The following is a 13370-nucleotide window of genomic DNA, read 5'->3' on the forward strand; positions in this document are numbered from 1 at the left end:
AAAACAAATGTCGCGCGGTCCAAACGTGGTGTTATTAACGTGCTAAACGTGGTGTTATTAAAGTGCCAAACGTGGTGTTATTAACGTTCCAAACGTGGTGTTATTCCACCGGGGTGGTGGAGTAGTGGTCCCTCGTTGCAAGGCGCGTGGGCCACTGGTGACCACCGACAATACACAAATGGTGAAAACACCCCCCCCCCCCATCATCCATAAGAGGTTGTTTTTTGGGTTGGATCACGTAAATGTCGTTTAAACCCGCCACCACCCGACACAGCCAACTAGCAAGGGTTGTCACGTAAACAGAACGTGGCCAATTCGTCACTAGCACAGCACTAACCGGTGTGTTGGAGAGCCAAGCCGCAACATTTACAGTCCGAGATCGACGTTTCGCCAGTAATGACCTGTTTCGTTCCTTAGAGGTGTAGATGTGATGACCACGCTTCTGCGCTCTTGTGCAAAGTGGGGGGTGGGCGGGGGGTTAATGAGTCAAGGTGCATGCGCATTATGCGAGCCCTTTGTACTTCTCGTTTCTGTCTATTAAAATATCGTGCTGCTTTCAAACCCAAAAATGGCTTCAAATGTGTGTCGGCCCTGACACTGATGATGTCTTATCGGCGAAAGTGACCGCCCCCCCCCCCCGAGAACCCACTCTGAAAACTGGTGAAGAAAACTGCTGTAATGTAATTTCACAACATTTAAATGGACACGGCGTTTAGCTGGAGAGTACATCCAGCAAGTCACGACACTTTATCATAACACTGGTCAATAAAAAAACACAAATCATGTTCTAGATTTGAAGCTTTCGTGACTGCAAGGATTCATACTCTTAGTTTTTTCGGTAAAGTCACGTAGGTAAAAAATGAAATACATTTTTCATTTTTATTAATTTTAATTTCATTGTTTACCTACGTGACTTTACCGATAAAACCAAGAGTACAAATCATGTTAACTTGTTGCATCATTGACGGTGCTGCGTGCATGCTGGTCGCTTGACGTTTTGAGTCTTTGGTTAGAAACTGGTTACAACAAAAATTCACTGCCTTTGACCGTCTCACCGCGCCACTGGGCATCTCACGCCACCCGCAGGCCAATCCCCGTATCTGCCTATAGAAGATGAAATCCTCAAGTTCTGAATTCCCATTGCTTATTCCTGACCTTCATTCCCAACGAACTTGCATGCGAACTGAACCAAAACAACGTTGCCCGAAGAGATGATTGGGGAGGATTTGAAACTAATGGTGAAGTGTCAGGCAAAGGAAGGAACGCTCCCGGGAAGAAGTCATCCACCCAGAGATGGGAGCGATGACATCGGCTCGTGTGCAGGTGAGCGAAGATAGGAATTGTTGGTTTGCAAGACTGCGACACTTGGCTAACCTTTGCGAAGACCTCCAGTCACGAGAGTGGATTGGCAAAAGGTCAAAGCAGCGATATTTGGTGGTGCAGGGCCTATCCCAGCAGGTAAATTTTATTATTATTTATTTTACCTGCTAAGGTACCCACTGAACCACGTAGCTCTCTTTCAGAAGTGACCTACCCGGAAATGATAGCTCATCGAGGTGGTCTATCACGTGGAAATCTATAGCAGCCAAATACTCTAAACGCACGATTGCAAATGTGGACCCCACCCCCCTAGTGCCAGCCCTGATCTGTTCATCAGCTTTCATTCTTGCACACATTTCTGCCTTTTATTAAACTTAAGAAACGTTGGATTCATCTACGTTCCCTCTTATTGAGATATTTCTGTAATATCCATTGGTTTTCATCCCTGGTCTTCCTTGCAAAGATAATGTTGTCTCTCACGTGGTTATAAAGGCACACATTTTCTCTCTCTCACATTATGGGATTATTATTTATTGTGATTTGCAGCCATCGCTTTGATAATCAAGACACAGCTGTATCTCTCATACAAAGCACGTATTTTCGACTCTTACTCTTGCACGCAGCCATCAGCCCCCCCCAAAGAACTAGCCACCTCCATAAAACACTCACCACCCCCAGACGGCCGTCCATTTCAGAGTGACATTTCTCAGTCTCACTAAAACACTATCAACATTTTAAAACACAACTGCCTCCATTCTCAATCACAACCGCCACCACGCCTCCCCTGCCGACACACAACCACCATCCCCTTGAAACGCGTTACACTCAAACACAGCAAACGCACAGCCACCGCTTCTCCTCCCATCAGACGCACTCAGGAGGGGGGCGATGCTGCTGCACCAGCCGCGAACAGGAATCGGACCCACGCTCCCTTGGGCCGCCGCCGCCGCCGTCGCCACCGCCGCCCCCCTCCATGTGCGCGATGCGAGAGCCGAACTGCAGGGCGCGCTTGGGCCGAGCGGAGGCCTCGGCCAGGCCGAGGTGCACGAGCGCCGCCTGGCGCAGCAGCAGCTTGTCACCCGTGCCGCGCGCCGCGCCGGGATCGGCCTTCACGTGCGCCGGCAACGCCGAGAGCTGGGACACCACGGCCTCGTCCAGGTACGGGAACCTGGCGGCACAGCCACAACGCGCGCGCACCGTCGCACCACACGACAGACCCGGCAGTCAGCGCCGCGCTCCGCAACGCACGGCCTGTGATCGTGTTGTACGTACGTACAGTATGTATGTTGAATTTCTTTTGCACAGTACGTACCCAACCGTGCTAATCGGAGTTGCGAGAAGTGTTGAAAGATTTATATAAATAAAGCTAAGCGGAATCGAACCTGTTCAGCAATTGGATGGATGGGGGAGACTGTCAGGGCTAGGTAATGAAGCCGGAAGATAACACCAGACGTGCACCGCCACCCCCCAACAGTCGACAAATCGACAACACGGCCCGTGGCCATATCTGAATTCAGAAGCTTAAGCAGAGTTTTTAACCTGGTTATAATTTGGATGAGAGATTGTTTTAGAATGCCAGGTGCTGTAGAGATGCACAATTCTTACAGTCTGCTGCTGTAAGAATTGTGTGACATCCAAATTAACTCATTTTTATTATCGAACATGAAATTGGCCACGAGATGTCAGGACAGAAATGGGTTCAGTCCACAGAATATCTGATGGATTGGATCTATCTATCGATTGAATCTCTATGTGCGGAGCATTGTATGTAATGCCCGAGCATGTGTCGGGTTTTTTTTCACGAGTTCTCCAGTTTCCTCCCATACGAAGCAAAACTAAATTTGCCAAACATCTCACTGCTGACCCAGGGAAGCTTTCTTGGATAAGCAGGTAACAAAGACTAATGTCGAAGCGGCAGCCAAAGCAGGGTTTGGGGTAGGCCTACATCCAGCAGTGGAAAGATCACGGCTGACGATGACGGATGCCGGTGGTGCCACTACTCACCGGGCCTCCTTGCCGTGATCGGCCGTGACACGGTCGTCTCGCCCGAGGTTCCGGCGCCCGATGCGGCCCAACTCGGCGCGCAGTTCGGCGGCCAGGGCGCCCCAGCCTCCCTGCCGGAAGCGTGCTGCGTGCCGCGAGTATCCGGCGAGTTGCTCGTCCGCGCCGAGACCGCTCAGCAAAACCTGACGGGGGGCGGGGGGTGAGGAAGAAGAGAGAAGCACCAAAAAGTGAGGCTCGTGGATTGGTACACATCACGTTAAACTATTTAAACTATTTTTAATTTTACCAGGTAAGGCCCACACTGAGCGAGATAGCTATTATTCACAAGCGACCTGGATATCACAAATGATTGCTCAACGAAGCGGCTTATCACGTGGAAATGTATAGCAGCCAAATACTTTAAAACGCACGTTTATTCTAAATGTGGAGGGAAAAACCGGAAGACCCGGAGATAAATTCACGCGCCACGGGGAGAACAAGCAATCTCCAAATATACAAGTGTCGGGGTCGGGATCGAACCCATGACCTCCTGCATACCAGGCGAGGGAGATAACATCTCGCTACCGTGGTGCCCCATCTCTGTGCCATCGAATGGCACAGAGATGGGGCACAACGCAAGCCCGGCATGGTGGTGGCAGTGCATGCCTGTGATCCGCTGCTTTGGAGGAAAGGGTTGGTGAACCGCCAACCAGCCCGATCCCTCTACTGGCTCCCAATCCAATTTCAAAAGAACCTCACTATTTTCTTCCGCCATTATTTGTGGGATCGGAGGCTCTGGTAGCCATTGGGCGAATGACTAGCTTGTTGGTGGGTGGGGGGGGCGGAGTGGTTAATAAACTTGCCAATTGTTTCAACTGCCACTCCGGGAGATTGAACCAAACCGGCGACATGCGGATCACCAGTACAGTGTGCCAAACATCACACCACGGCAGCGTCAACAACCAAGGTAGCACAATCTACTGCAAGAACGTTTAGACGCGAAACGAGATTATTTTTACTCAGCAACTGGACTTCAATTTCGATTTAAAGCTTTCGTGACTGCAGGGATTCATCTTCTTGGTTCTTTCGGTAAAGTCACGTAGAAGGGAAATTATAAAATAATAAAAATAAAACATAATAAAATACAATTCTCACGACGTTTCGGCCACAACGCAGCGTCTGAATGAGACATTCAGCGTCAGATGCTGAGACATTCAGACGCTGTCTTTCTGACAGACCTGTTCTTCACCTGAGGACGACTGCTTGCGTTGTGGCCGAAACGTCGTGAGAATTGTATTTTATTATGTTGTATTTTTATTATTTTATTATTTCCCTTCTACGTGACTTTACCGAAAGCACCAAGAAGACAACTGGACTTCACCTTGGCTCGACTCACAAACAGCTCCGGTCCAGCGGGCACCGTGATGGCGGCGGTGGTGGACCCTGGCGGCGGTGACCCCGGTTCACTCGCAGGGGTTCCTCCCCGATCCCCCTCGTCAAGGAGGAGTTGTCCGCGGCCGCGTGCGGCGAACCACAGGGCGCATCCCAGCGCGTCGTCCAGCACGGAGCACGCCGGGTGGACGAGGTGGGCGATGCGGCGAGCGCGGGCGGAGGCCAGCTCGTCCCCGCGCACGTCCACCCCGAGCAGGCGCCAGCGGCGGTGGGGGAACAGCGTCCGCAGCTCCTCCAGCCCCGCTCGTGCACTTAGCCTGGCACGGGCACCCCCGACGGAGGGCGAGAACGAGTGACGCTTTGTTGTTGTTCAATGCCGAGCAGGTGAAAACGCACCACCTCTACCTGCGACTTAATATTTTTTAGTATTTTCGCGAAAATGTAAGTTATATATTTCTCTCTATGCTAGCGTAGTGCCTAACGTACCACGCTGTGTACCCGGCCAACTGAGTTCGAATGTTGGCACCAGCTAACATCAGCAGTGAGTGACATCGAGCAAATCCCATTGAGCTAAGTAGTTCTGTTTCAAGGGCGACTTGGTTGGCAGACAACATAAAAGTATTCCACAATTACAGATTTAGTCTCACTTGGTTTTAAATTAAAGATATTGATCGACTGATTGAGCAGTCTCACCTGTCGGGAACATCAAACGGTCCTCCGTCCCGCCCTCCAATCTCCATCTTCTCTTCACCAGCCCCACTCTCCGCCGGCGGTGCTGCACTCCCGTCCCCATTGCTGCGCTCACCCTTCTCCACCCGAGCAGCTGGCGCCCCCCTCTTTGGAGGGTCGCCTTTCCGTGCCCCCGCCGACTTATGCGAGTTCTTCCCGCGGTCTCGATGGCGCCTGCCGATACCGGAAGCCACCGCACCGCCCGGCGGGCGTCGCCGGCACTCGAAGGCGACATTCAGGAGGTCGATGGGCTCATGGGCCGGGACGTGGCGGTGAGCCAGCGCCGCTAGCACCATACAGTCGAGCCCGCCCGAGAAGAGCACGGCCACCGAAGCCTCACCGGCAACGCTACCACCATGACCGCTGGTGCTACCACCGGCGTTAACTGCGCCCCCGCCATCGTCAGTGCTGCCATCACCAACACCGCCTCCTGCTGCTCCGCTGGTGCCGCTACCGCCGCCACAATTCTCCGGGATGCATCGCACACGCACGGCCTCATCCAGAGCCTCCACCAACTGCCGAGCGGCCACCATGCGCTCCGAGATCACGTCGGGGCCTAGCGGGACGTGACCATGAGGATGGGGGCCCTGAGGGTGGGGGCCCTGAGGGTGGGGGCCCTGAGGGTGGGGGTCCTGAGGGTGGGGGCTCGGAGACTGCGGCACGCTCATGTTCATGGGTGGCACAAATGAGCGAAGTCCCGGGTAAGCTTTGCTCGGCGTCACACAGAAGAACGGCGGCAACTCCTCCGCTCGTCCATCCTCTTCAGTCGGAGTCTCTCCTCCTCTAGACCCTCCCAATGGACGGGGGGTCGTGCCTAGAGGGGATCCCGAGTGGCAGTGGCAGGAGTCGTCCTGCGTGTCGGGTGTCCTTCTGGCAGCTCCATCCACGCCAGATGGTGGCGCCAACTCCGGTGGGCTCCAGCGCCAGGGAAACCACTCAACCTGGAGGCCACTACCACCGCTACCACCACTCCCCAGATGCACCTTGTAGACTCCATCGGCTGGAACTTCTGACCACCGTGCACCGGCAGGCGCCTGCTGTGATGCCACGGAGCTGATGGCAAACCAGCGAGGATCCACCGTGCCACCACCGCCACCACCACAAGCACCACCGCCATCACCAGCATCACCAGCCTCCGGGAACAGCCACAAGAGGCTGCGGCGACCCAAGCAGTCTCTGCCGAACCAGAGGCATCGGCTGGCGCGCTGGTAGTAGAGCAGCGCCCAGGGGCCCCGCACGAGGCTCAGCGTGGAGAGGATGGCACTGTCGGCACCATCGCCACCGCTGTCGTCACCGTCACCAGCCAGCGCTCGCAGCACCACGCTCGTGTCGCTCTCTCCGGGGGGCACCTCAAGCCCCCCAAACACCTCGCCGTTCCACAGCAGCACGTTTCCCCGAGCGTCCACCGCCGGCTGGGGCTCGGGCGAGTCACCCCGCAGGTGCAGTACTCGTGCCAGAAACCGCAGCTCGAAGCCGGCGCTCGTCCCGGCACCGGCATCTTCAGGCGTCGTCAGCACCGTCAGCTGCCCGCCAAGGTCGGGCCCCCGCCCCTCCAAAAGGTCCTGGGTCAATCGGTCGGGCAGGGGATCGGGTCGAGGGATCGCGGGGTCGTGCGGCACCACCGCGCAGAAGATCCCGCACATGGCTGGCGCCTGGGTCTGCTCCTCCGCCCGCGCACAGACGTCAGTGGAAGGAGCGCCGCTTGTGAGAATCTTCGGCGGTGCTGCTCGCCAACGCTGCCTCCTGCTTCTTCTCCTGCTGCTTGAGGTCGTCGAGCGTTTCTGGGTGGACAGAGTTGATGACGCAGGGATTGGGTTGAAACGGCGACCAGAGGCCAGAGGATACAGCGCATAGGATATCTACACCGTTTCACAGCAGACCGAGCTGAACGTGGAAGCGCACGCACGCCTGCGATCAGATGCTTTGCAGGCAAAGGTCAGTGGATTATACGGAGATTTCACGGAACTTCTAAACTCACTGCAAGGTCACTGGTGTGTTAATTCAATGCACGAACCATTACGCCAGTATTCGGGGTTAGCGTTATGGGTGGATGTAAGGTCAGGGGTTACAGCTACGATTATAAGTCAGGAGTATGGTTAGGGTTTTGGTGTAAGATTAGGGGTCGGCGAAAGGTAAACCGGGCTACGGCGAACCCTGCCACTCACTTCTGCACTTGCTCAGCATCTGGGGTTTCTCCGCCAGGAAATAGACGTCGCTGTTTGGCTGCTGCGTGTAGACACGCTGTGAAGACAACAACAGGCCAGGGCATGGGTGCCTCGCGCCCCTGCCCCTCACGTGCTTCACACCAATCCTCTGCTTGTCTCTTACGTGTCTCTTGATGATACGGTCCTTCTAAACACATTCCTGCGGAGGGAGCTGGTAGGAACGTTGGGTTGCTCGGTCAATGGCCAGGGTCAACGGCGGCGTGGTGTATTCCGCAAATATGACCGACTGTGAGGGCGGGCACAAGCCGGCGTGAGTAGGTTAAACGTTGAGTTTTATAAGGGCACCACGGGGTGACCAGCCCCTCCCCACCCTCCCCTCCCCACCCAGCCCCTCCCCACCCAGCCCCTCCCTACCCCACCCAGCCCCTCCCTCCCCACCCAGCCCCTCCCTGCACGACGGACGGACACAATAATCCCCTGTGGGCTGGTGTAACCAGGAGGTTCCTACCAGTATAAACTATCCCTTGCATGCCCATGAACTATCTTCCTGCATGCCCACTGGCTGCCACCTGCATTCCCAATCAACTTTTCCAAGCCTGTCCCTTAATTATCCCACGCCTCAGGGTCACAGCCACGTATGTCTGTGAAACATCGTGCGAGTTACAAATGGACATTATTATTTCCTTACCTGCCTCTGTGCCTGCCCAATAAGAGCTTCCTATTCTCGGTTCTTTCCGTAAAGTCACGGAGAAGGGAAAAAATTTAAAAAAATTAAAACATAATAAAATACAATTCTCACGACGTTTCGGCCACAACGCAAGCAGCCGAAACGTCGTGAGAATTGTATTTTATTATGTTTAATTTTATTATTTCCCTTCTACGTGACTTTACCAAAAGAACCAAAAAGATGAATCCCTGCAGTCACGAAAGCTTTAAATCGAAAAAGAGCTTCATAGCTCATCGGATTCCTCCACTCTAAATACAGATTTTGATTCAATAACCATCGCTTACCTAACCCTTGCATGCCCATTGCCAGTCGACCCTGTGTACTGGGCCCAATACCCAGGTCACCCCAATGCCACATTCACCACCGTCACCCCTAAGGCCACATTCAGCATCACCAGCAGCCAATGTGTGGCAGCCACGATGCTGATGATGATGGGCCCGTCTGTGGTTCACTCACCCTGCCAGCGGCCAGCCCGGCAAGCTCCTCGCAAAGTACCGTCTGTTCCCGCACCTGCGAAACACGTGTCACGGTTAGAGTCCAGGACCGGGTCCGGTATCGCCTGGCAGAAGACACACAGTCTCATAGACGGTTAGAGCGGTTTGATAAATATAAGTCAAAATCAGAACATTTATTTATACTGGAAGAATTCGGTGAGCTATGAAGCTATTTTTTGCACAGATGTCCAGTATGGGTAGGTCAGAACGTGGCAAGACTCTGACTTTGTTGTCAGGCTACAAGCTTAACCCTACTGATGAACCGCTAAACGTCGAAACCGGTCCAGAGTTTTCGCGTGTGAAATCAATGATTGCTCGCAAATTTTACTTTCGAAAGCCCGCGTGGCCGATGGAATGTGTAACAAAAATACTTAAAACATTTTACGCTAAGAGACAAATATGGGAAATGCGACGTGGTCTGGCTTAGTTATCGCTGTACATTGGTGAAGAGCGGTGAATGAACGATGTATAATTGTAGATGGCACCAATATAAATGAACACGTTGAGAGTGAATCTAGTGCAGGAGTGAACTGTGACTCGGTGTGAACCAGCTGGAATTGTTGAAAGTGTAACCACGTGCGAATAAGCGAACCGCAGCGAATAAGTGAACGACAGTCACGCGGATGAATGAATTGACCGCGGTGAATTAATTGTGACCACTCAAACCGCGGCAAAGGAAACGCTGTCGAATGAGCTGCTTGGTGGATGAGCGAACCGCAGCGAATAAGTGAACGACAGTGACGCGGATGAATGAGTGGACCGCGGCAAAGGAACCACGGTGGGACGAGTCACGGCTCAGTCACCTTCTTGCTCAGCTCCTTCAGGTCTGACGCCATCGCGGGTGCCCTCCCAACCACCCCGACCAAGAGGAGCGACGAGACCCGTGGGGTCCCGTGGGGTCCCGCACCTCCCACAGGATGAGTTGGGCTCAGGGACAAGGTGAGGGGGGGGGGAAAGACACGTGCGGCACGGGCGTTAACACGTGTACTTGACGAATGACGTCACGCACACTTCCTGGTGTGAGCGCCGACGTCACGCGCGAAGTACCTTGGTGACGTCACTTGCGTTTCGCACGGTTGGGTGACGTCATGCGTTCCGCCTGCCGCGTGGGTGACGTCACGTCATGCCGAGTGACGTCGCGCGCAGGATCGCGTGGGTTACATGACGTCACAGCAAGCGCCCCTGCGAGGCTGTTCGCTCTTGCCGAGATCACAAGGGATTGTTGAATCCTTCCGTGCGGAGTACATTTTTTTCTCTCTCCAGGTACTGACAAAGAATGGGCCAAACCTTCCCAATGTAGCAGCAGCGCCCTCCCCTCCTCAAAGTGTCGAGACCTCCGTGCGGATTTCCACTGTGAAATACGTTGAATTGTGGGAAGGTGGGGAGCGGTGGCGCAGTGGTTAGCGCACTGCGTTTTTCAACCAAGGCGACCCGAGTTCGATTAGGGGTCGTCCATAAATGACGTCACGCGATTTTGGACGATTTTTTACTCCCCCCCCCCCTTCGTCACAAATGTCTGAACCCCCCTCCACCCCCCTAGGTGCGTGACGTCATTTATGGACGGCCCTTTACCCGTCGACGGCTAACATGGAGTGGCGAGCGAACCAGTCTTGTGGGCCCGCAAACTCCATGCACCAATCTGCAATGACTGGTGTGGTGAAGTATGGTCAAACCCATGACCCGGAAGCGTGAAGGAGGCGCTTCAACAGCGGATTGACAAAGGGCTGCCGGACACTTGAGGCTGCCAGGGGGGCTCAAGTTGGAGATTGTTCCATAATATCGGTTTGGTTGGGTTAGATCGCGTAAATATAAATGTGTTGTCAAACCCGCCACCACCCGCCACAGCCAACAAGTTTGTCATGTCAACATAACATGCCAATTCGTTACTCTCCAACACACAGGCGTGCTGTACGAGACACGAATTGGCATGTTGTGTTTACGTGACAAACCTTACTAATTGGATGTCGGATGTTGGTGGGTTTAAAGACACAGTCACGCGATCTAACAACAAAAAAACCCTGTATTATGGATATTGTTCACGAAAGCCTACGTGTTAAACTGGCCCAACTAGTATTTGAATAAATATAACTCGAGTAACTTATTTGGTTCAAAGACTGACCCGCTTTTTGTATATTTTACATTTAGTATTTTTCCCCAATTTTACTCCTATTGTGCAAACATCACGCAATTCGAGTAAAAATCCACTCGGTTTTCTCAAAGAGCAGAACAACGCGTTGTGCTTGAGAACGGCCCACGGAAGCGGATATCACAGGGCTACCTCGGAGATCCATTCGAGAGACATCTGGTCTCGCATAACAGTCAAATTGATATTGTGAATTCTCAGAGCTGGAATTGAACAAACTTAAATGCACGACCAAATTGAATGTCATGTTTTGTTGTGTGTGTGCAATCATTGGCGACGTGGCTGAAACCGTGAACTCACTACCAGTGGCGGCACCTGCAAAATCTCTTAGGGGGGGCAAATGTCTGGATGATTTATAAGGATAAGGTCCACCCATGCAAAGGATAAATTAACAGCTTAAGCATGTAAAGGCAACTTCACTTCTTTAATATTAATGAAAAATAAAGTGACTCTTACAATACATCTTGTTTGTTTCTATACTCACTATTAATACAATCCACTCAAGTTTATTTTATTAAAGATTCCACTAGGTGGCGACAAATAAAATTGTTGACTGAAACGTGCTTACGTATGATGACGTAAGCACGTTAGTGCGAGCCCTCCCGGAAGCCATAGAGAATGCATTGTAGCGCCCCCCGTTCGAAAAAAAACATCTTTGAATGTAAGTCTATGGGACCACTCGGGGCGATTCTCAGCCGGAGTGAAATCGCCCAAAAAGAGGCGGTACTCCACAGAACGGGACATGACGCTGATTGGACTATATCCAGAGGCACAGTGACGGCTAGCGTGACTCTGTGGTTGAATGACATTGGTGGTGCGTCGCCCAATCGCCCTAATGAAGAAACCGCCCCTGCTCACTACAATTGAGAACCCAGTTTAACCCCAGGCAGCTCAGTGCTCTAACCTCTTGAGCCACCCGACCACCGCACTCAGAGCTTGCCCGGTCAAGTGTCCTTCACACGTGATGTGCGACTCCCTGCAGTGGGACTCGGCAGTCACAAGTTTCAACACGAAGATTTATTTTTGTTTAAATAAATATTTCACAGTACTCGACTTCGGTACAATTGTGGCAGTACATCTTCCGACGCTTCTCTCCAGCAGTTGGCGTAGCACGGTTGGCATGGGCCCTGGTGCAATGAATTAAACGGGGCCTTAACCTCTACCCTCTATCCCAATTTCCTCCCCCTCTTTGTGGCCCCGGTGCCTGGGCCACTCTGGCCCGTCGTTGGCACTTGGTGCAGTTGCAACGCCTGCGCGCACTTTGGAATGCTGCGCCGTTCCTCTCCCGCTGTCCTAAGCACAGTGGGGAAGGAGGTGACAGCAGCAGCAGCAGCAACACTACCAAACGAGCTAAGCCAACGCCTTTTCGACACCGGGACTTCACGGTGCAGTGTGTGCAGCGCGGGCCGCGCTTGCAGGCAGTGAAGCACTTTAAAACCGGGGCGCGTGTCACGCAGTCATTCTGTACGACGGAGAGAAGAATATCGCATAATACCAGAAGGTGAACTACATGTAAATGCATTTTCTTGAGTGGTGTGTCAAGCAGGTGATAAAAACTGGGACTTTTAATGTCCTGGGGTGATAGATTTCCTAGGACAGCAAGCCTCCCCAGGGCAGGTGGCAACCCTGATTTCACTGCATGCACCAAGGAAGCTGGGAAGATTCCCACTGTGGATGACTGGGCAGTTACTTATCCACGATGATTGAGACACTTTCTTTTTGTAAGCGTTCACTGTGCATTCCATATAATAAGATATGGGCTCTTTGGGCAAAGGAACCACCACTTAGGGCAGGGGTGGGAAACGTCCGGCCCGCGAAATCATTTGGTTTTGCCCTGCCAAGGTAACTGCAGGCGGGACTCGAAATTCTATAAATCTAGGAGAAAACCAGGAAAAGCAGTTGCGAGTAGCAACACCATCATCAATACCAGCTAACATCACACACCTCACCAAAGAGAAGCAGTTCCAGCCATCACATTAGGGGCGAGTTAATTAAATGTTTGACCAAATATAACAAGCTAATTTTTAAGTTGATAATTTTGTATGGCCCGCGAATGATGTTATAAATATCCAAATGGCCCTTGGCAGAAAGAATGTTACCCACCCCTGACTTAGGGGAATGATGCTCTTCACGACGTGGTGACGGTCAGCATCGCTGAGCGAACGATTACGCTCAGGCGTTTCAGGAACGGTTTACTATGTCTCGTGCTCTCCGTTGTTAACTTGAGTTTATTTTCGATCTTTGCACTCTCTCGGTCTACTTGTGACGATGGAACAGCCAGTGGCGGCTGGTTGCGTCACAGCGATCAAAATGTCTAGACAGTAGCTGTGACCATTCCTCTCATGCCCTGCGTTTCTCACCGCAGTCAGCGGAATGAACTACCACCCCCAGTATTCGGTCACGTTGAGTAAACCTCC

At 52.7% G+C, this 13370-nt stretch overlaps 2 protein-coding genes across 3 annotated transcripts; both read right to left on the reverse strand.

The window, feature by feature from the left end:
• Window positions 1–793: 793 nt before the first annotated feature.
• ASNSD1 (asparagine synthetase domain containing 1) lies at window positions 794–7067 on the reverse strand. 2 transcript variants are annotated; one of them, XM_078866078.1, is made up of 4 exons: window positions 5389–7067; window positions 4700–5012; window positions 3325–3506; window positions 794–2488 (listed from the first exon to the last, which is right to left on the reverse strand). In XM_078866078.1, the coding sequence occupies exons 1-4, from the start codon at window positions 7065–7067 to the stop codon at window positions 2185–2187; spliced, it is 2478 nt and encodes an 825-aa protein (XP_078722204.1). In that variant the 3' UTR covers window positions 794–2184. The 2 variants fall into 2 exon arrangements, with proteins under 2 accessions (XP_078722204.1, XP_078722203.1); XM_078866077.1 differs by having other exon boundaries at window positions 4685–5012.
• Window positions 7068–7098: 31 nt separating this feature from the next.
• Window positions 7099–9819, reverse strand: ASDURF (ASNSD1 upstream open reading frame). Its single transcript, XM_078866079.1, has 4 exons — window positions 9614–9819; window positions 8773–8826; window positions 7590–7665; window positions 7099–7205 (listed from the first exon to the last, which is right to left on the reverse strand). The coding sequence occupies exons 1-4, from the start codon at window positions 9644–9646 to the stop codon at window positions 7108–7110; spliced, it is 261 nt and encodes an 86-aa protein (XP_078722205.1). The 5' UTR covers window positions 9647–9819; the 3' UTR covers window positions 7099–7107.
• Between the last annotated feature and the right edge of the window lie 3551 nt (window positions 9820–13370).

Source organism: Lampetra fluviatilis, chromosome 21, assembly GCF_964198595.1.
Source record: "Lampetra fluviatilis chromosome 21, kcLamFluv1.1, whole genome shotgun sequence".
Taxonomy (NCBI): Eukaryota; Metazoa; Chordata; class Hyperoartia; order Petromyzontiformes; family Petromyzontidae; genus Lampetra; species Lampetra fluviatilis.

What these genes read in the sequence shown, in the direction of transcription:
- ASDURF (XM_078866079.1), bottom strand. Translation starts at nt 9,646, where the DNA reads ATGGCGTCAGACCTGAAGGAGCTGAGCAAGAAG. An exon ending in CCGGGCTGGCCGCTGGCAGG is followed by an intron (nt 7,666 to 8,772) that starts GTGAGTGAACCA and finishes TTGTCTTCACAG; the next exon opens with CGTGTCTACACGCAGCAGCC. An exon ending in GATGCTGAGCAAGTGCAGAA is followed by an intron (nt 7,206 to 7,589) that starts GTGAGTGGCAGG and finishes CTGTCCACCCAG; the next exon opens with AAACGCTCGACGACCTCAAG.
- ASNSD1 (XM_078866077.1), bottom strand. Translation starts at nt 7,067, where the DNA reads ATGTGCGGGATCTTCTGCGCGGTGGTGCCGCACGACCCCGCGATCCCT. An exon ending in CCGTTTGATGTTCCCGACAG is followed by an intron (nt 5,013 to 5,388) that starts GTGAGACTGCTC and finishes TGCCCGTGCCAG; the next exon opens with GCTAAGTGCACGAGCGGGGC. An exon ending in GATCACGGCAAGGAGGCCCG is followed by an intron (nt 2,489 to 3,324) that starts GTGAGTAGTGGC and finishes CTGTGCCGCCAG; the next exon opens with GTTCCCGTACCTGGACGAGG.